At 47.3% G+C, this 21,826-nt stretch overlaps 1 protein-coding gene across 2 annotated transcripts in view; it reads right to left on the reverse strand.

The window, feature by feature from the left end:
• Window positions 1–19,991, reverse strand: part of GALNT14 (polypeptide N-acetylgalactosaminyltransferase 14) — a 215,586-nt gene extending 195,595 nt beyond the window's left edge. For both annotated transcript variants that reach the window (XM_024731533.1, XM_024731534.1), the window contains exon 1: window positions 19,863–19,991. In XM_024731533.1, the coding sequence (XP_024587301.1) occupies window positions 19,863–19,991 (129 nt within the window). The remainder of the gene's footprint in view (window positions 1–19,862) is intronic.
• Window positions 19,992–21,826: the final 1,835 nt, after the last annotated feature.

A 21,826-nucleotide genomic window follows, 5' to 3' on the forward strand; every position in this document is an offset into this window, starting at 1 on the left:
TATTGACCTGTGACCTTGAACAAGTCACTTAGCTTCTCATTCCTGCTCTTCATGTAAACTGGGGAAGAGGCTGCCTAACACAGAACATTGGACGGAGAGTAAACGAGATGTGTGGGACGGCACCAGGCACAATGTTTTGTAAGGAACCGGTATTTAATAAATTCTGAAAAACATGAGGATCTCTTGAATTCTTCACGAGCTAGTTTTTGGGACAGGCCACAGTCTTCAACCAAAATGGCCAACATTCACGACCTAGGTCATATTCCAGTTCTCTGCACTTGAAAGGACATCTGATAACATCTTGGCAATGAATTTCCCAGCAACCCAGGGTCCACCTGGCTCTCTGTCCACTCTGTGGAACAAGATCCCGTGTCACTCTCATGGTCCACAACACCACTGAGTCTGTCCCTAATTCTACTTCAAACCTTCTCCTTCCTGCCACCCCCAAATTCTCCCCTTTGATCCTCAGGCTACACCAAGTCTTCTTTCCTCTGGTTAGAGAACCCCATCTCCATATGCTTCTGGAACTCTTACTTTGTGATGGACTAAACCTACCAGCCCCTAAATGACCCCATAAGGAAGTAATTTTGGTCTAGATAAATTAAGCTAACACAGCGGTATTATTACATGCAACTACTATAAAATCACAGTAACACTTCTCAATGCATAGAAATTCTTCCAACACTAAAGCAAAACCCCCTCTTCTAGAAGGTGACAAGATACAAAAGTCGATGCAAAGACTCTATCTTCTCATCTTCCTCCTAGAACTGAATTGCTTTACAAAGAAACCTAAATTTCAAACAGAATCTGCTGAGAAGTTTCTGAAAATTCACTGTTGAAAATTCAGGAGTTGATGAAGCAATTTTGGACAACGGTCTTGAACGTGCCCCTGCTGACAGCTGGAGTTGTCTCACTCAATGTCAATCTAACTAACTGCAGGTTGCTGTTGTGGGCCTGGCAGCCGCTGAGGCCAGCACACAGGTGTGGCCTGGAGTCTGTGATGAGAGAGACCTCAGGTCTTGCAGAGCTGGGTGGAGAAAGCTGATGCAGGGCTGAAAGAGAGCCTGGAGAGGAGCAGCAGAGAGGCAAGCTCAGAGCTCCGGGAGGAATGCAGCTCAGCGGGCGAGAGTGTTCAGAGAGGACTTCCTGCTCTGTAGCCCACAGGAAGGACTGGAAGCTGAACAGGCCTGCCGAGTCCCCTCTAGCCTGAAGCCAGGGTAGCTCAGGGGTTCCTTCTTGTGTCTCAGGGAACTGACTACCTGCCAGGTGGAACCACACCAAAGTACAGGAGCAAAGACTGTAATACCGTCACCACTCTCTCCTGCTCTTACCTGAAGGCAGCTGGTCCTGAGGCTCATCCAGCAGACAAACGTTCCCCATAGAGGGGACCAGGAGGCAGAGAGATGAAGGAGCAACTCACTTAGAAGTGGGAGCCACTGGAGGAGGCAAAGGACAACACAAGCAACACAATAACAGCACTTAATGATGCTCAACTACAACCCCAAACAAAGAAGACTTTCTGGAACTAAAAATCATGATTTTCAAACTAAAAAGCTCATCAGATGAGCTGAGTAAATGGACGGTCACTGTACCAACCTGAATCAGTGGCTCAGAAGAGCAAATGGAAAAAAGATATCACAAGAAGAGCAAAAATACAAAGAAACGGCAATCGGGGCCAAAAAGATATTTGGATAACAGACCTATTCGGAAGACCTAATTTGTGCGTAAGAGTAATCCCAGGAGGACAAAAACGAACAAATAAAGAACAGACAAGAATTAAACAAATGAAAGTAGAGGGCTTCCCTTGAAGTCTGCAGATGGAACTGAGCTTCTTGCAGGAGTCATGGGAAAGGACATACCCCAAAGTATGTTCCTAAGTTCCAGAGATAAGGAGAAATCTCACAGGCTGCCAGACAGAAAGAAAAAGTGACTTACAAATGAAAAGTAGTTAGCTATCAAGTTTCCCTGCCATCTGCAAAACGGGAGTCTAGAAGACAGCAGGAAACCAGCCACAGACCGCCAGTCATCGAAGCCAGTGGTTATCCACCTGTCTGACTTGTAGAATATTTGTGGATATGCAAGAGTTCATAGAAAATATAACCCACATACCCCCTCTAAGGAAAATACTCAGGTCAACAAATGAATGAATTCAAACAGAAATCTCAGGATGAATGAGATGAAAACAGTGGTGAGTGATGAACCATGCAATTTGCACGGCTGAATCTAAATAGATAGTATAAAGTGCTGGAAACATGTAACAAAAGGGACAAATAAGAATACTTGAAAAAGAAGTGGCACTCTGCAAAGAAAAAATTGCCATTTAGCTCTAGAGGTGTTAAATTATCTTAGCAAAACCTAGAAATTAGTTGGGGTGGAGGTTGGGAGTAAAAGCCTTCTAAAGGTCTGCCAGATTTCAGTGTAAGAAAGAGTAAGGAAGTAAAAGTACTCCTAAAAGCCTCAATGTATTAGACTGAAAATAAGTGAATAAAACATCCTTGTGGGGAAAACTCATCCATATCTTCTTTTTATAGAAATATCTATTTGAATGTCCTGAAAAGAAAGGTAACTGTCAGTGTTGATGGTATAGTAAGATATCTGCATTTAAAAAGGAAACAGAAGTTGAAATAATGACTGGCCAAACTAGTGACAATAATAAAAAGGAGAAAGAAAAATAAATAGTAAATATTCAATATATCAATTATTTCACTAATTATGATAGGCTGAATATTCCTATTCAAAAACTACCATTTTCAGACTGGACTGAAAAATAAAAATAGGTATTCAAGGGAGTCAAGGGCTACCATCGAAGAAATCAGTATAGTTTCAGAGCTGAGCTTTTATGTGCCCATTAAAGGACAGATATGTCAAAGTTATTTAAACTATTATTTTAACTATTTTCCATTAAAAAGAAACACAAATCTCCCTAATTCATTTTATGGAAGCAGTATATTCTTAAATCTAAACCTTGATAGAGTACCAAAAAAAAAATCTATAAATTAAGCTAATTCATGAATATAGCTGTTAAAATTCCAAATATAAATGCCAACAAATAAAATCCAGTAGTATAAATAAAAATAAACTATAACTCTAGAGGGTTTATCCTAGGAAAGCAAGGATGGTTCAAAATAAGGAAGTCAAAATATTTCACTGGATCAATCAAACAGAAAAATTATATGATTCAATCAAAATATAATTAAAAATACAAAATTATTTCTAATAAAAACTTGAAGTAAAACAGGAAAGGAAACCACTACAATATGGTAAAGAATATTTCATAAATGTGAAATACTACAGCCATTTGCATCAAAAGCAAGAAAAGAGTCTTGTATTGCCATGTTATTTCATTTTGAATGTTCTCATGAAGGTGACAAAACAAGATAATGAAATAATCAATCAATAATCTTCAGAAAGAAGAGATAAATTTAACTCATTTTGATAATGATATGACTTTATACCTGGAAAATCTAATGGACTAATTAACAAGTAACCCCTAGGTTTAATAAGAAAATTCTGGTAAAAAGTATGATATTGATATAGTAAGAGATAAACAGATCAATAGAGCACAGTGGAGTTTCCAGAACTAAAACCCATTGTTTAGGGGAAATAAATATATGACAAAGGTGGTATTTCAGTTAGTGGAGGGAATGATGGCTTATTTAATTAATGATATTGACACAAATAACTATCCATTTGGAAGAAAATGGAGTTAAATCTCTACCTCAGACTAGAAATAAAAATAAAATCCAGATGGACTTAAGATTTAAAAGTTTTTTGAAATTCATATAGAAGAGGAAATTTAGGATGTTCTATATACAACCTAGTAGTTAGGAAGATCTTTTTAATAAGACAGAACATTCATTAACTAATTTTTTTTTTTTTTTTTTTTTTTTTGGGGAACTGCGCCGCCAGGGAAGCCCCACAAGTTATTTTTAACTTGGTACATCGTGAGTATATTTCCATGCCCACTGGGTCAGGTACTTTCCTAGTCTAGCTTCCCAAGAAGATAATTTGGAGAGAGGCATGGTGGATCAGTCACACATCTCAGGGAACGCCAGACGGCCATCAGCCTTTGGTCTACCTGGCATATATAAGAAGAAAGAAATCTCCCAGGCCCTGATCCCTATCCATCCTCCTGGTAACACCAGGCAGGATATCTTCACTTCTTCATTCCTTGAACGAATGCATACAGACTCAGGTCTTCTGGACTCAGAAGACGTGACTATTGTACATGATTTCTGGTCACAGCCCTGCCAAGACCTCATTGAAGAGAATGTAGGTAGAAAAGATGACTTCACCATGGGGCATTTCTCTAAGAGCAGCTACATGAACTAAAGATGAAAATAGGTGGTCAAGAAAAGCCAGAACCAGCCTTGGTGAGAAATAGAGAACATAAACAGCAACTCTCATTTAGGCCAGGGAATAAGAGAAAGGGAATGCCACACTGAAGTTTCCCTGAATTGCCCCTTTAAGAGCAATGAGCGAACTGCGAGCAGTTAAAATCCTTAAACCAAAAATATTTCCTGAACAAAGTCCACAGTGAGTAGACCATAATATTCCCAACCGAAGAGATCCATTTACTTTCAGACACATTCGATTCTGAAAACAAACATAAGCAAATGGCTTTATTTTCAAACTCTTCCACTGTCTGGGCTGCTCCTGGTCTGCATGGACCTCTGGTCATTCGTGCCGAGTACCACTGCCTCAGGAAGACCTTCCCCACCCCTGCCACCCACACGACTGCCCTTTCTCTAAATTCCTACAGAATTTACTTCCTGTTCTACAGGAAGATATTCTAGATTTGCTAGTACATGGCACTGCTCATGTCCCCAGACTGCACCCTAACACACTACAGGCATGGTAGGATAATGTACCGGGATGTTCATTTGTATCTGTTTTCATTCCACCCACTCACTCCCACCCCAGCCCTGTCCCAGACCCTAACCTCAGCATACAACCTGGACAGGAAACTCCCTCACTCCCAGGTAAGTGGTACATAGAAGCTGTGCTGAAAGAATAAGTAGCCCAGAAGGTGATGGAAAAAGGGAATTCTCCAGCTTGGAAAGACAATGAAGGTAGCCAGTCCTGAAAGTGGTGGGTGCCCCAGGGGGCAGCAGGGTCCCAGAGGCATGGCTGTGTGGTGCCCCTAGGGAGGTTGGGCCCTGGGCTCCCAGCATCACAAGGAACCCACTAACCCGAGAGCAACAGAATGATGAGAGCTTAGTCAATGATGTTACAGACATGACCATGATGCTCTCACAACGTTCTAGGCTCTTCCCACATCACCAGGCAATGAGGATCCTTGTGAAGCTGTGAGTAGGAGAGGAATTCCCCACTCCAGCCCAGGGGAATGGGAGCTCTGAATCAAACTGAGTTCAATGAATAGGGAAATGTGGCACCAACTCTAGACCCCAATTCGTGAAGTATGAGTCACACTACCTTTCTGTGAGCAAGAGTTAGTTGCTATCCATGCAGCGCTTCTCAAATGTTAATTGCACAAGAACCACCTGGGGGTCTTATCAAGATGCAGATTTTGAAGCAGTAGCTGTGGAGTGGCCTGAGAATCCACATGTCTAGCAAACTTCCACCCCTGGCCCAAGAACCACACTTTGAGAAGCCAAGGTCTAAGGCCAGGGTTAGCAAACTTCTCCTATAAAGATAGTAAAAATGTCAGCTTTGCGGGCCACCTAGTCTCCATCACAGCTATTCAACTCTGCCACCCACGGCAGTGCGAAAGCAGCCACAGACAACACATAACGAGTGTGATGGTTCCCATAAAACTTTATTTATGAACACTGAAATTTGAATTTCAGCTAATTTTCACACGGCACAAAATATTTTTCTTCCTCGTTTTGTTTCCAACCATTAAAAATATTTTTAAAAACCATTCTTGGCTCACAGGATAAGCAGAGGAGGACTGAATTTGGGGTTCTGAATTTGGCCCACGGGCCGATCCTGGTCTAGAGTGTCCAACACAGTATAAAACCCACGATAAGCATCGACTAATTAAAGTGGGGTGCTCAGCCTACTTTTCTATCCTGAAGTTGGTTTTCCTTTCCCGTGATCCTTCCGCTAGTGCTGTGCTTTTCAAACAGCAGATACTCTGGGGACAAGTGGATGCTGGCAAATGTACTTCCTCAAAACTCACTGAACGGCCTTTAAAAGGCCGTCCTAAATCCTTCTTCTTCTTCTAATAAGAGGCCCTGTGGAATAACAGGTTCCTGTTTTAGTGGAAGAGCTTTAAGGAGGAGATTAAACTTCAACCACAGTTTTTTGAGCTAACAGAAGAGTGACATGATCAGGGGAAGAAATCAACCTTGCAGAACAGCACCTAGAATATCTGAAAGCAATAGTCTCAAACATTTATCCCATGAACGCATGTAAAGATTCTCTCCATCCCCTTGGCCTCACATCCCCTTTTGACAAAGGACAAAAAAGACTTCTAGCCATTTTGCAGCCCATGTCACCATTTAACAGCCATCCCAGCGACACAGTTCTATCTTTCCAGGAATAAACAACACACCCGAAAGTCCAAGAGGGAGACAAGAGTTCTAGAGACAGAAGTCGCCAGGCGCCGGCCGGGGGCCACTGCGCCGCACTCCACTACTCCCTAAGAATTCGCCCTGGGCAAGAAGGGCAGAACCAGCCTCGGCCGTCTCCTGCATCCTGCACAGCGCTTCGCACCCAGCAATGCCCGTGTAGGTTTGCTGAATGAACGGATGAGCCTGACCCAGTGGCCTGGTGCAGGGCAACTGGCCCACTCTGTCTCCCCCTGTTCCATAAGCCTGTCTCCCCACGCTGGATGGGCGCTCAAAGGGAGAAACTCCTTCAAGGATCTCACTGTCTTTCTCAGTTGCCGACTGCCCCACTGGCACCTCAGCATCACCCAGACCTGTCTTAGCTCCGCCGCTTACTAGCTCTGTTGACTTGGGCAAGTTTCACTGGATGTTTACGAACCTCGAGTTCTTCACTGGTAAAATAAGGGTAATCAATACATCACCCAAAGATAATGTTCATAAGAGAACATTTAACAACCCGTATGGCTCAGACACTGTTTAATCAGAAAGGTGACAGCCTTAAACACCCAGTATGACTGTACTGGCAAGTACCAGGTAAATCTCAGCCTGCCTACCTTGTGGTAGGCCTTGTAAAGAATGAATAACTTAACACAGATAGAACACCTAGCATTTCTCCTGAAAGGCAGCCATACACCCCTCTCCCCATGGAAGCCCCCTAGCGTATGATGGTGGCCACGAAGAGCTCCATCGCTAGCGCTTCCTGCAGGACACCTGACAGTCACTTGCACCACTTATTGAGCACACGGCCAGAGCCGCCTCCTGACTCCTACTGCAGCTCTTCCTTGCAGACAACCCAGGGAGCTCCCGAGGGTTCTTTCAGATGGTCCTACCCACAGAACTCATAGCCACCCTGGGCAGAAGACAGCTGGAATCTCATTCTACTGGGGATACACAGTCAACCCACTTGTAGGAAGATGGCCTCCTTGCTGGGGTGGGGTGGAGAGCACATACCCAAAGCACCCAAACGCCCATCCCATCCTTCTCAAATCAGGAAAACAAGGACCAAAGCTCAAAGTGCCACAAAAAAAGCAACTGGGTCATTTCTTTGGCAATTAACTCCAGCATATATTTCACAGAGAAAATTCTACAATCCCTTACCCCTTATAAAGACTCCGTGCCCGTGGGAAAGACCGGGACTCTGCTCTGGAATAACCCTGACTTCTTCCCTGAAAAGAACTAGCACATCTCACGTAGGGCCTTGACACGTGACACTCAGTACATGTCAGAGCTCTCAACTCCTTTTGAGACCAGAAGGAAACAAGAAAACCACTTGGTTACAGCTCAGAAAACAGCTATGCTTAATATGACTGGGGAGAATTAGAAGTCTTGGCACAGAAAGGGAAGAAAGGAAATTGCACATTATAAAAAGAAATGTGTATTTAAAGGTAGAAAATATCATAAATGTGGCTTATTCTTTTTAATATTTATTTATTTATTTTTGGCTGTGTTGTGTCGTGCCGGCTTTCTCTAGCTGTGGTGAGCAGGGGCTACTCTTCTTTGCGGTGCGCAGGCTTCTCGTTGCGGTGGCTTCTCTTGCTGTGGAGCACGGGCTCTAGGCGCGAGGGTTTCAGTAGTTGTGGCACACGGGCTCTAGAGCGCAGGCTCAGTAGTTGTGGTGCATGGGCTCAGCTGCTCCACGGCATGTGGGATCTTCCCGGAGCAGGGCTCGAACCCGTGTCGCCTGCATTTGCAGGCGGATTCTTAACCACTGAGCCACCAGGGAAGACCCCAAATGTGGCTTATTTATGGTTAATAGCAGGTATTTGTTTTTGGTGCTAATAATCTAATTAGCAGTCAATCCAGTGCATCCTTTATTATCAGCTGATCCATAATTACTGCTCCATGCTGAGTATTTCCCGCCCCCCCCGGAACTCCTCAGCACAAACAACCAAATAATTGGTGCTATTATGTCGGATACAGGACTATTCCTCTCTGAGGGGTGATACGGAGGGGGTTACCATTCACTATGGCCTTTGCGTTTTCAGCATCTGTTGATTAACTCCTTACCACGCCCTCTTTCATCAGTCTTGAGGCATGTCGAAAGCACCTTAACATGGTCAGGAGTGTGACAGCTTGGAGATTTCCTTTTTCAAAGTTTAACCCTGGGATCAGAAACATCCCCAGTCATCTGTCATGTTCACAAGGGATATCAAACAGTGCTGAAAGCACAATCTATTTCTCTTTGAAAGTTTTGTAAAGTTTTCTCCTTGACTATTGCTTTAAAATGACTTGTCCTGGAAGAGATAGCTTCTGATATAAAACTATTTCATTCAACAGCTTCTGGTCTCAAAAAGATGTGTGTAATTCCAGGAAGCAGAACCAAAGCGGGCTATAAAGGCAGGTTGCTAAGGGGAAACTCTATTCAATCATCGCTTTCAGGAGACCAGATTCCTTGTGACTGTGAAGGGAGGAGAAACCTGGGGTGAGCGTGGTCACGTGGGAAGAAGGTGGGCTCTGGAGCCAGACAGATCTGGATTGGAATCCAGTTCCTCTGCTGATGAGTGGCATGACTTTGGGAAAGTCACTTAACTTCACTAAGCCTTGATGTTCCTCATCAGAAAATAAAGCTACGAATGCCTATTGTACAGGGCTGTTAGGAAGGACAGATGTCTGACACAGGAAACACCTGGCACTCATAGGGGCTCAGGTTGTTAGTTCTCTGCTTTCTGTCCTGGGTGCAAAAAAAAAAAAAAGAATAGAAGGTGGTTTGCTACAAGCCACTAGCTTGTAGCCATATAATTCCACTCACTGTAACTAAGCCTCCACCTCTTAACTATAAACATAGGTAGATTTCAGCCCAGAATCACTATGGAGCCGAATTCCTATTGGCGGTTCCCACTGCCCTGAAGGCTTTCCCGCTGCCTGGCTCTCCTCTGGGATTCCCCTCCCCCAACCAACTTCCTATGATTCAGCAACTAGAGGGTTAACTCTCCGCAGGTATTGTACTTTGGGTGGCTGGTACCTGTACTACACTAGTTATTAAACGTCTCCCTGTATGTAAAAGGACGTAAGAGTTGGGAAATTGGAAAGACCTATCAAGACCTTTCTCCAAAGACTCTCTTATTCAGAAACAGAAGCCAGTGGCTGTAAAAAGAATGAAAACTTCTATGCTCTGACCCCAAAGAGGTGCTAACACCTGAAGTCAGAAGCCACCCACTCAGTTCATTCTTTTTCCTTTTGAAACTCTTATAGAGGAGGCATATACAAACACAAAAAAGCAGGCATTGGATGAATTCCCACAATGAACACACCCCAGTTACAAGCACCCAGATCAAGAAACTGACACAGTACCAATGCCCCAAATGCCCCCCTGCTTCCTTCCTTCTAGTCACTGATGTCAACCAAGGGTCACCATGAAATTGACTTCAAACACCATAGATTACTTTGCTCTGTTCTTGTACCTTATGTAAGTGGAATTCCACAGCCTGACGGCCAAATCTGGTCTTCCACCTGTCTAAGGATACCCTGGCAAAGTAAGAATGGATTTTGCATTTATAAATCTTTGAAAATCATGCTAAAAGAGGAATAATATTTCACAAGATGTGAAAACTATACGAAATTCAAATTTCAGGGTCCATAAATAAAGTTTTATTGGAACACGGCCATGATCAACTTCACTTACATATTGTCCTTCACTCGCAACAGCAGAGTTGGTTACAACAGAAACCATATGACCTAAAAAAACAAAAATTCTGAGTACGTGACCTTTTACAGAAAAAGTTTGCTGACTTCAATTTGAGTGCGAGGCATTCGTCGAAATACGAAATGCATTTCTTTGGGATTTATCACTAGGAGTGAAATGGCAGGGTCATAGGTATATACATGTGTTCAGCTTTAGCAGACACTGCCAAGACGTTTTCCAAAATATACACTCAGTTTTAAGAGAAAAAGCTAAAACCTGGAGCAGAAGCCATAATCTCAGTGTTAAGAGAGGCAGGGAGAATTACAGGTGTTTACCTGATCCAGAATTAAACAAATGATTAGAAACCATCGGGACTTTTGAGTGGAGAGCGAAAATATCAGGGTTCTCTAGGTTTACATTTCTTTTCATTCTTACTCCATGCACACTCTTTAAAAATACAGTCCCCTTTAACGTTGCCACGCTCTGCATAAATGGACAAGAGTGGTGAAGTCATGCTTCTGCACAGGATCCCACAATAGAGACTGTGTCACTCAGGCCACATCACAAAAGCACCACATCACAAAAGCACCACGCTGAACCCTGGGGGTAGCTTACCCGAATTGCAGACAAAATACCAGGAAGACATCAGCAACCTCCTGCTTTTATGCTGTCGTAAGTTTAAGCATATACACGGGCAGCAACTACGTTACCCACACCCAACCTCCAAAGCAGCCACCGAGAGGCTGAACCCTGGGCCTTCAAGGCTAAAGAGCACGACGCAGGCAGGACAACCTCTGTCTTCGAGCCAGGAGGCTCTCAGGTGATGCTGGGTACCTTCCAAAGACACTTCTTTGAAGTCATTCCCCCATACACCTGCCTCGCATGTCAAATAGGATGTACGTCTTAGGTTCTTTCAAATGACGTTTTTCCTCTTAGAGGGGAAATGCTTCTGATTGTTTAAGAACCACATTCAACACGAAAGGGATTCATATCAACGGTTTCTGTCCTAATTGCACAACCCTGTTGACTTCTGAGTTAAGCAGCCTCTTGAATGACAGCAGAGCCTCATTTCCTGCTGTCAAAACCCGCCAGCCAGGGAGAATCAAGGACAGAGACAATGGCGACTAGAGGACTCAGGGGTGGGAAAGCCCCTCTCCCTCCAGTTCTCCCGGGACCATGAGTCTGCCATTCCAGGCCGGCACCTTCCCACAGTAGAAAACAGTGTCCTGTGGAATGTTTCTGCTGGGCCTGCGAGTGAGTTAAACGTGGCCTGTCCTGGGAGAAAACCCAAAGTCCTGTTGGCCCTCTGGAGACCGGCTCTACAGTTCCCTTAATCAAACCCTCCGTTCCCTTTTACATGCAGAAAAGCAACACTGGTGTTTTACCAGAGGTACGGAGCCATCTCTCAGCAAGAGCACAAGCTTTTTGTCCATATGAAAATATATACATAACACATACATATATAAAATAGATTTCATTTCCCCGGGAAAAGGAAGCTAGCCAGACGTTGAGTGCGGCCATGATACAAACAGTACATGCTTTACAGTCAGATGAGTGAGTTCAAGGCCACTTACGGTTGGGCGAGCTTGCCAGTCTCCTCCCTCTTATAATCTCAGCTTCATCATACTCCAGAAAACGAGGATAATAATGACACCCACCTCAAGGGGTTGCAGGAAGGATCAAACGAGGCACTTGTGAATAATACCACTTTATAAACTGTAAAACATCGCACAAAGAGGTGGAGTGAGGAAGCTACCTCTTATCTTCCAGTTCCTGATTCACCTTTAATTAGTCAGGTCTTTGAGCTAGTGCCTCTGCAAGTAAAGACCACCAGCCCACCGTAAGAAGGACATAGGTCGATTCAGCACTCAGCAGGCAGCTATCAACTGCCCATCTATTAACAGCCAATTAGCTGGGTGGCTTAATTAATCCATGGACAACGTGGTCTGATCTCCCCAAGATCCTGGAAAACGAGCCTGAAACAGATAAGCCATGGATGACATGGTCCGATCTCCCCAAGATCCTAGAAAACAATGAGCCCGAAACACGGGTGCCAGCTAATTTCTCCATGACCATCAAGGATTTTGGCATCCATTATGCCTGTGCAGCTGTGAGTGATGGGAGCATAAATATTGATTGGCTCAGTCTCTCTGTGGCTGGGGGGTGGGGGTGGGGAATTAACGATTAGAGTGTTCTCAGAGGAACAACAGGGGCTACATAAATCCTCAGCCTGGACCATTAGGGGGAAAAAATCCTTATTTCCAAGCCTTAGTGAGGACAGAGGAAAGGGTCCGATGGCCTCTTGGGAGACAGCTTGTCAAGACGGGGCAGTCCTACCTGCTCTGTAGATGTTACCCACGCTTCTCTGGCTGGGAATGAGATGCAAATTGGGTTTAAACAACGGGATCATTAGAAAAGAGGCAGCTGGTGGAGGTTCTCTTCGTCTGGGCACTCAGATCCAGTGGCAGGAACATGTGCGTGTGCCGCTCGCCCTGTATTTCCTTGAAAGATCTCTGTAGTTCTCACAGTTAAGAAGACAAGTGACATGAGGAGAATTTAATTATTTTTTTCAAATGTCTAATCTTGTCTCCAGGAAATGGTACACAGAAGAGACTTTGTACTTGAAATTGGCATTGTCCGGGAGATAGTGGTCTGATGGCTCCTTAATTCCTGCCATGAGGGCTCATGCTGGTATAAGAGCATCCGAGCAGAATGGCTCAGGATGGCCCAGAGCAGCTACTTCCCTCCTTTGGAAAGAACGGCCTTTGTGTCCAGAGCAGCAGCGAGACAGGCTGCTCCTGACCTTGGTCAGTGCTTGCAGGGAAGTACTGGGTTCCCGCACCTCCAGACTCCTTCCCGGGGCTCCTGACCAAGTGCCCTGTGCCTCTCTGCTCTGGGGCCCCCTGGCTTTCCAGGAGATGTGAGTAAGAGGAGGAGGAAGAATGATGAAGGGAGGAGGGAAGCGATGGAAAGAAGAACAGGAGGAAAGAGGACTCCCTGAGTGGCACATACATTCCTCCCGCCACAGAGATAGATCTCTTCCTCGCTCTCCCCATTAGCTTCCTAGTGTTCATTAGGTCCTGTGATGACAGCAGCTGCTGCCAAATGCAGAGACTGCTGCCCCAGAAGGTCATCTCAGGCCATTTATTCTGAAATACCAAAATACCAGAGCCAGCAAATTTCAGGAGCGTCTGCAGAATTCCCCAGGGTGCCAGTGTACACGTGTGTGCATGCACATTCTTCAGTATCCCAAAGGGGTTCTTTCTTAATCAGTTCAACATCTGAGAACTCGGAAACTGACTTATCTTTTGGTTAATCTAACATTTCTGGTAAAATAATTAAAAGATAAGTAATAGACACAGAGTATCTGTGGTATAGTTATTTAAAGCCACGAGGTCTCACTTCAGAATTATTCACAATTAACCCAAAATGACTCAGACTGCTGGCAAGGCAGGGCAAGTGAGAGACAGGCAGTGCTGTAGCGTGCTGCTCCCATTTCACAGTTGAGGAGACTGAGCCCGGAAGAGACTATCTGAGTTATCCCCAGCACTGCCAATGGCAGAAAGAGACACCCGGGTTGCCACGTATGTAAGAAAAACCAGAAGGTGAAACCACACTTGATTATGACATCATGGGAGCTGCCAGGAGAGGGCTGGGCTCTCCATCTTTCAACCCTGGTGAACAGTGTGAGTCTCTGAGGTCCAGACAAGGAGGAAGGCTGACCACCCAGCTCTGGGTCACTGCGGGCAAGTGGAAGAGGCAGCAGCCGGCTGTAGAGGGCACTCGGCATGTCAGACTCACTTCCCCAAACAGATGGTGGGTCCATAAATGCTGGTCTCGGGTAGAATGCGCAAAAGTCATGACAGGGTTCACAGACGCTCCCAGAGAGAGGAGCTGGGGATTTGTCCCTACTTTCTAATTCAGATTCTTTTCCCAAAAAATGCATTGGGGACTTTGAAATGCTCTGGAAGAGTGACAAAACTGTAAACGTTAGAAATTAAACAAGGGCACAGAAACACATTTCTTCAACTTCAAAATGTGTTCCTGGGTGCCTGATAATGCATAAGACTGTTTGGGAAATTTGGGATGGGAGAGGTGTGGGAAAGGATGCAGGCAAAGGCGCAGACAAGATGGCATGTGAACCAGTCCCTGTAAAAATCCCAGGCCTTGGGTATCAGCCAACGGCAGCCTCATTCTGTCCCTGTTCAGTTAATAAATGACCTCTGATGACTGGAAATTAACACTTTTAAATGATACAAACAGATGAGCAACCTTGGAAAAGGGTAGTCTCTAGACAGGCTGGGGAAGCTTGTGACAGGGACATTAATTTCTCTTTCTTTTCTGGTTTTGCCCCTTTGTCTTCCCTGATTTGAGCAGATATCATTCTGTGCCTCTAGAAAATTTTGAGACAGGGACTCCTGGTCTTTGCTTCCAAAAGTACCAGGCCACTTAGGGGAACAAGGGTTTAGGGAGAGGGAGAGAGAGAGAGAGAGACAGCGCTCCCCAGACTGACTCAAAGAGGTTCCGTTCGAATAGATCTGTGGGTCCCTGGGACAGGGCTTGGGGGAGAATGCCAGCTAGGAAAGCAAGCAGGGACAAGGGTGCAACCCAGGGCAGCCCAAAAATGACCCAAGGAGGAGAAATTCCTCTCAGCCTGATGGGGCCGAACAGGGCAAGAGAGGAAGCACAGGGGAGCTCAGGGTTCTGGGGATGGTTTGTTTTTCTAAGCTTGTTGGTATCTAGAAAGCAAAAGCATGCTATTTCTTGAACACCTGAGGCTCCAACCTTCTAGCCTCGTATTTCCCAGCTTCTCAGAGCAGCCACATCTGGCCCACGAGGCAACACACCATCCCCGCCACCTTCTCCAGGAACTGCCTTAGATGGGAAAACAGCACAGCGTCCAGCGCAAGGCACCAGCACCCACAGAAATGAATATTCATGGAGGATGAACGTTCATCAGATAATGAGCTATTTCTGGTCATGCCAGAGTTAAAATTCCCTGGACAGTCTAAAATACACCCACTGAGCGTCAGCAGATTATTAGGGCCTCTCTCTAAAATCGATGAATTTTTTTGAGTGGGAGAAATTACCTAATAAATGGGGAATACAATAACAGTGTCATATACATAAGACATTTGCAATATACAAATATTACAGAAAACAGGCTCTCTTCTAATAGTTTTTGCTATATTTCTAGTACAGCGCAAATACATTTACATGGGCCTGAGGCACTTTATTCAAAGCCTTTACATTTCCAATACCTTCCTCCAAAAGCACCCTCAGGCCTTCAAATTCTTCTGCTTTTACTAAGCCCTAAGCCCCTGGACTAAATTTAGTTTCTTGGAAATAAGAGACAAATTTGCTGGGGTTTTTTTTTTTTAATTCTGCAAGTTATTGTATAATTCTCCAAGAAGCAAACAAATGATAGGGGAGAGAAAAAATGGAAACATTTTTCAGGTCCTTTTTTTTTAGCGGTACAGTGTTTATTGCTAAAATACAGTTTAAATTAAGGCATCAAGCTTGTTACAGGATTTTCAATTAGGAATTAGAGCTTTGCTGAATTTGGGGGTGGGAAACCCCATAAAAAATCAAATCAACGTTGAAAAGTCAAACTTAAATCTTTATTTGAGCTATTAATAGAAACAGCCCTTCTTGAAACTAAGGGAAAAAATCCAACTAATTTTCTTAAACCTGGAGTGCAGCTTGGCTTCTCCATATCACTTGGATTGTGACGGAGCATAGGTTCTCTTTTATTATCAGGCCCACTTTGGAGATCCCATGCCGGGTGAAGGAGGATGTTCCCTAACACTGAGGAAAGGGGAATAAGGGTCTAGCCCCCCGTGAAGGCAATGGGCTGCATGGAATCTACAAGTCCCCAGCCCAGAGCCCTCACCATAGCCCTCTCTAGTCCAATCCCTCCACCATTTCAACTTCTCTAAATATTTTTAGGGGAAGGGAGCCCAGTGCTCTTGCTTTAGAAAATAAACTGACCCCCTCCACCACACTGGGAAGAGCCTTAGGCAGAGGACCCCTGGTTTCAGACATGTCCAAGGCAAGAGCTCTCCCCATGACTGTGCAGGAGCATTGTCCAGGAAAACCTAGGATACTGAACTCACTCAGAAACCAAAAATGTTTCCCTACAATAGACAAATGTCCCTGGATAATTCCTACTCTTGAGGAAACAATCTCCGCCCTGGCAAATGATTCCTCAACCAACGGTGCTGCAACCATTTGAGGCAACCCCGCAACGATGCCACAGCCTTCCATCAGAGCCGCCCCACCAGGGTGCACTCTATCCAGCCGGAGGAGCCTCCTCTGCCCCATATGACCTCCCCCAAGGGCAGAGCAGGGTTCCCTCTGAAACGGTTTCCCCCGCACATTACACCAACCTCCCCGGAGCTCTCCAAAGGCCAGCACCTAGGGATGAGCCACGGAAGTGCTTGGAAAGTAGGTGGGCATCGTGCAGCTAGTAACATCCCTAACCTCACCCCATCACCCACTAGCGCAGACCCAGGCATCCATGTGGCTTGACGGCATGGAAGGAGCACTTGCGTGAGCAGTTGCCAGAATAATCCCATTCCATTCATGTCCTGATGCTGCCACTTAATAATAGTCTTGTTGTCTTGGGCCAATTGTTTAACCTCATTACTCAATCTCATCTGCATAAAAGTATGATCTGCCGTATTGTTTGTGGTCATTGCGAAGCTTAAATGAGCTAATAGATGTGAAATGGAGTTTGTGAATTTGTAAAGCACGAGACAAATGCTAGCTGTTGTTATTTCACATGAATGCACATGCTCACACAGGCTTGGTCCACGAGGAACTCAAGAGGAATGAAATCATTCGGCCATATTTACATGGGGCCCACCGAACTACAAAAAAACCCAAGAGACTTGGTATTCTTCATCTAGCTCCCAGATACCACCCATCAATAGGCTGCCTCAGACTCACATGGAGCCCTTGTAAAAATATTGATTCTACGACCTTCTACCAAATCCACAGAAGAATAATCTCTGCAATAAACACAAAAACATGTAAATTAAACGAGCTCTCCAGGTGGTGCTGACATGGAATCAGGTTTGGAAACCCACCGCACTCCTTGGGACCTGACATGCAAATTTCCTGAGTAGATCAGTCATGGGAATACAACTGTTCTAGTGCTAAGAAGGACCTCTCTTTGTCTCTCCATCCCGCCCCTCAGGTACATATACACTAAGATACAGAGAGCTGCTCATCCACCAGACACAAAATACACCCACACATACATGAATACACACAACACATATATGTAGACACAAAAAGGCATAATACAGGTGAAAAACAGGAAGAAGAAATCTACCAACAAAAAAGGGTGACCAATAATAAGAATTATCAAGATTTTTAAAGTCTAGAGAATTCATGGTTATAAAGGATACAGAAGATGAGGGAAAAGGAAGATACTAAGACAAAGAGCAAGTGACTGCACAGCACTATGTCTGGACTTCTGACATTAGACCACTGCCCCCGTACCATGCCGCTACTCATTTGTTTGCAATTCTGCCTCAACCAGGAACTTGTGAGAGCCGCCCCCGCCAAACGGCAGGGGCACAATGTACTCATCACAGCCGCCCCCAAGCCTAGCACAGAGCCTGGCCTGTGGCCGCATTCGATCAATGTGTGCTCAGCGCTCGCCAGGATGAGAAGAGGCTGGAAAAGAAGACGGAGAAAGTGCACAAAGAAGGAAACAGATCTCTTGTCCCAGCTCCCTGGTGTAGACTAGAATAAGCAAGCTTAAGGTAATGAGGTTCAACGCAAAACAGAGAGAGTTCATGCCCCCACAGGCATCATTAACCTCACAAGGAGAAGAAGCACCCAGGGAAAAAGACAAAAAGCTCTCCAGATCTATGAGCTCTCCAGATCTCACCCACCTCAGACCTCTTTAGGTCTGAGGTGAGTGAGAAAATTGATCCCGTGGGACGAAGGCTGTTCGAAATCATCAGTCTGACCTCATCACTCCCCTGCTTTGTACACCTCCAAGGTTCCCTGGTACCCACAAGGTCCTGCCCAACAGGACCGTTACACATCTTCCCAACCTCATCCCTGCCATTGGCCACATGCTTTGACACCAAACTCACCCAGTGTGCTGTGTAATTCCTCTCAGCCTGTTTGGTGCAATTAACCTCTACCTGGAATGCCCTCCCTACCTACTGGCAAACCTACTGTTCATCCTTCTCAACTCAGTTCCCTTATGTCCTCTTCCTCCTCCAGGAAGTCCCCAGGCTCCCATGACGCCCGGTGCACTGAGCCATTGTAGCCCTCAGCACACTGTGTGGTCCTGGTCTATTCCTGAGCAGATCCCCCTACTGCAGAGAACAAGTTCTGCATCTCTGTACCCACAGTACCTAGCACACTGCCTGGCACATGGCAGATCACCAATAAATGATTGTGGAATTCAATAGAGCATTGGCAAGATTCCAAAACATAAGTGACCAGAGACTTAGTTAAAAGGCAGTCTCAAAGGCAACTTGATATAGTGGAAAGATCCTGAATATCGGAGGTCTGAGTTCAAACCAGTAGTGTCCTAAGGCAAGGTACTTAAAGACTGAACCGGTTTCCTAATCTACGGAATAAGGAGAATCCTACCCAACTCATACAACTACTTATAAAGAAGCACCCACTATGTACCCTGCACCTAGTAGGTGTTCTGCACTGTACTTACTGGGAGCCTCCCCTCTCTCCCCCTTCCCCCATTATTTTCTGTCTCCAGCTTGGGACCGTAAATCTCCAAGGGCTTTTTCGCGGTCGCTGGAGGACCTCTCTGGACCCAGTTCATAAACGTTTCCTGGCTGGTCAGGAAACCCCCTGAGGCCTCCTTTTTCTGTGTCCCACAGCCAGGTCTGTGGAAGAGGAGACCGAGGAATAGGGGCTCTGAATAAAGGTAAGACGGAGCCTTGCGGCTCCGCTCATATGAACCGACTGGGCAGGAGTTGGAAAAGCCACTTGGATTCTCATTTCCCCAACTCCCCACCAATACCAAGGCGTCTGTTTTTACAGGCTCTTTAGTGATGTTCAGGGCACATTCAATTCAACTTCCAATGCAGCTGGAGGGATCGAGGAAAATTACAAAGCAGGGGTGGCGAAAGGAAGCAACCGCCCGGGAGGCTGCAGGGCGCTCTCCCGCGCCGCACAAGCGCGCGCGGCGCACCCTTGTTCTCCGGCCTCCCCCGGTCGGGCCTGGCAGCTGAGGCAAGGAAGGAGATCAGCGCGACCGCCCGATTTCTCGCGGGCGCCAGCACCTGCCGGCCCTGCCACCCGACCCCACCACCGGCGACTCTCTCGCGGCGTCCACGGACGGCCACCCCCTCCCTGGGCTGCTCGACCGTAGTGCCCCCACCGCCCAGGGACCCCGGCGCGCTGCCCAAGTTGAGAGCCCCCCTCTGCCCGCCAGCGCGCCCACCATCCACACCCACTCCCACTCCCACTTACACACGGCGCGGGGCCGGGGATGCCCCTGAGCTTTTTGAAATCCAGAAACATCACACTGTAGCCGCATCCGGCGCCCGGTTACCTGCTCGCAGCACCCAGACCCCAGCCCTGGCTTTCCGGGAGCCCGCAAACCCGGCGCGCGAGCTGCGCGCCCTCCTGCCAACCACTGCCCCGCGCCCGGCGCGCCGCCAAACCGGTACCTTGGGGGTCTGCACTTCAGGTCCCGCCGGCACCTCCAACTTCTTCTTGGTTACCCAGAAGAACAGCAGCACGGTGATCCAGAGAACCCCGAAGATCGGCAGCACCAGGCGGCGAGTCAGACGCCGCATGGTCCCTCTTGCCTTCTCCTCTCGGCGGCGCTGCGCCCGCGGGGCACCCCCTGGCGGTCAGGGTCGGCGGGGCAGGAGTCCTCAGAGCGCCCTGCTCCCGGGAGCGCTAGCCCCGGGATCCGGGTGGAGGGCCGGTGGGATCCTACCAGGCGCCCCGCCCGCTTGGGAGAGAAGAGAGCAGGGGTGGTGGCCACACGGTGCCCCGAGGCGCGACAGGGAAGGGCCGAGGGGCAGCCAAGCTGGACGCCCGCTCCAGCCGGAGAAGCGCGGTGGCCGCAGAGATGCTTCTCGCGCCGCCGCCGTTGCCGCCGCCTCGGCAGCCGCCGCGAGGGAAACTGACTCGAGCTGTGGGGAGGGAGGAATCCGAGGCTGTGCCCGGCACCCCGGGAGGAACACGACGGGGGAGGAACAGCGAAGGGGGAGGGAGGGCCGACAGACAGACCGACTCCGAGGGAACCCGGGCAGGAGCAAACGGGGCTCTGAGAGGGGGCGCTACCGCCGCCCGCCCACCGAGGCGCCGGGTGCTGTCCTGGGGTCGCCCACGGCCAGCCCTGGGCGCAGCTCCCGGGCCATACTGGGATGGGGCGGGGCGGGAAAGGTGCGTCCCCGAGACCCGCCACCCCCAGCTGCGAGCTGGGATCCAAGAGCCAGCCGGCGCCAGGAGGGGCTGTGCTTGGGAGGACTTTCCGGCTCGCCGCCAGGGTCTGCACGTGGCGCTCACAGCCCGGTCCCGCCCTTTGGGCTCCCGCCCTATGGGAGCTGACGCTGAGACCTTGGGCCGCTGGCGGGGCTACTGCCCCACCCGCAAGCCACGCTCCTGGCCGCTCAGGGCCCAGGCAGAGTTCAGCCAGTTCCCCAGGGTGCTTCTCTGCCTGCCTGCAGCTGCCTGACAACTTTTTCTGCTTAATGGAACGCTGAGTTGGTCTAAATTTAACTTTAAAGAAATCCTTTTAAAAATTAAGGTGTAATTATCTCCCGTAAGGGTTTTCTCTCCCTATAAGGACCAGGGCTCTGTGCTTGCAGAAAGGGGGTGGGGGATGGCGTCCAAAGCTGGGTCAACCACATGGGGTTCTTGGAAAGTGGTTTGGGGGCAGGGGGGTACTGAGCACAAAGGGTTATCGTTCAAAAACCCCTTTCCCCAAATGCCTTCTGGAAGTGCATCCTCCTTCCTCCTGAAGATTAAAACTACTTGAGTCCAGAGGCAGAGCAAAGTGTGAATTGGATTCCCGTGTGGGTCTCAGCTAGGCTGGAATGATGGTGATATCACTGGACTAGGGGTTCCTGGCCCAGGTCAGCCACACTAGCTGTGTGAATCTTGGGGAAGTCCTTTACCTTCCCGGAGCCTTAGATTCCTCATCTGTAATATGGGGATGATACTACCTCCTCTGACAAGTGAATGAATAGTTGTGAAAGCTAAATGCAAGGTGCTGGTGTTACCTGATCATCTCATCCCTCAAAGAGGGAAAGAAAGAAACCTTGCTCTCCCTGGGGAACAGTGCCCTATTACGTCTGTCGCGCCTGAGTTGGAGGGATGCTTATCTCATCAAGTTGCCTGGGGAGGTGAAAGATGCATCTATACTGTCGCCATCATCCTCCCTGCCTCTCCCTACAGAGCTCAGCATGGGGAGGTAGCGCAGGTGTGAAGCACGGCTCCAGAATTCACTCTCCAGTAAGATGGAGTCAGCAAAAAGTGGAGTCAGAAATGGAGGAATCTGCTGAAAACCCCTGTGTTTGGTACCTTGTCTTTCAGTCACAGGGCAGTCCTTTCTCATAGCCCCAGAGTGTTCTCGGCCAGGCTATAGATGAGAAGTTTTTGGTTGGGAACAAAGGTGGAA

Source organism: Neophocaena asiaeorientalis, unplaced genomic scaffold (assembly GCF_003031525.2).
Source record: "Neophocaena asiaeorientalis asiaeorientalis breed wild unplaced genomic scaffold, Neophocaena_asiaeorientalis_V1.1 scaffold689, whole genome shotgun sequence".
Classification (NCBI taxonomy): Eukaryota; Metazoa; Chordata; class Mammalia; order Artiodactyla; family Phocoenidae; genus Neophocaena; species Neophocaena asiaeorientalis.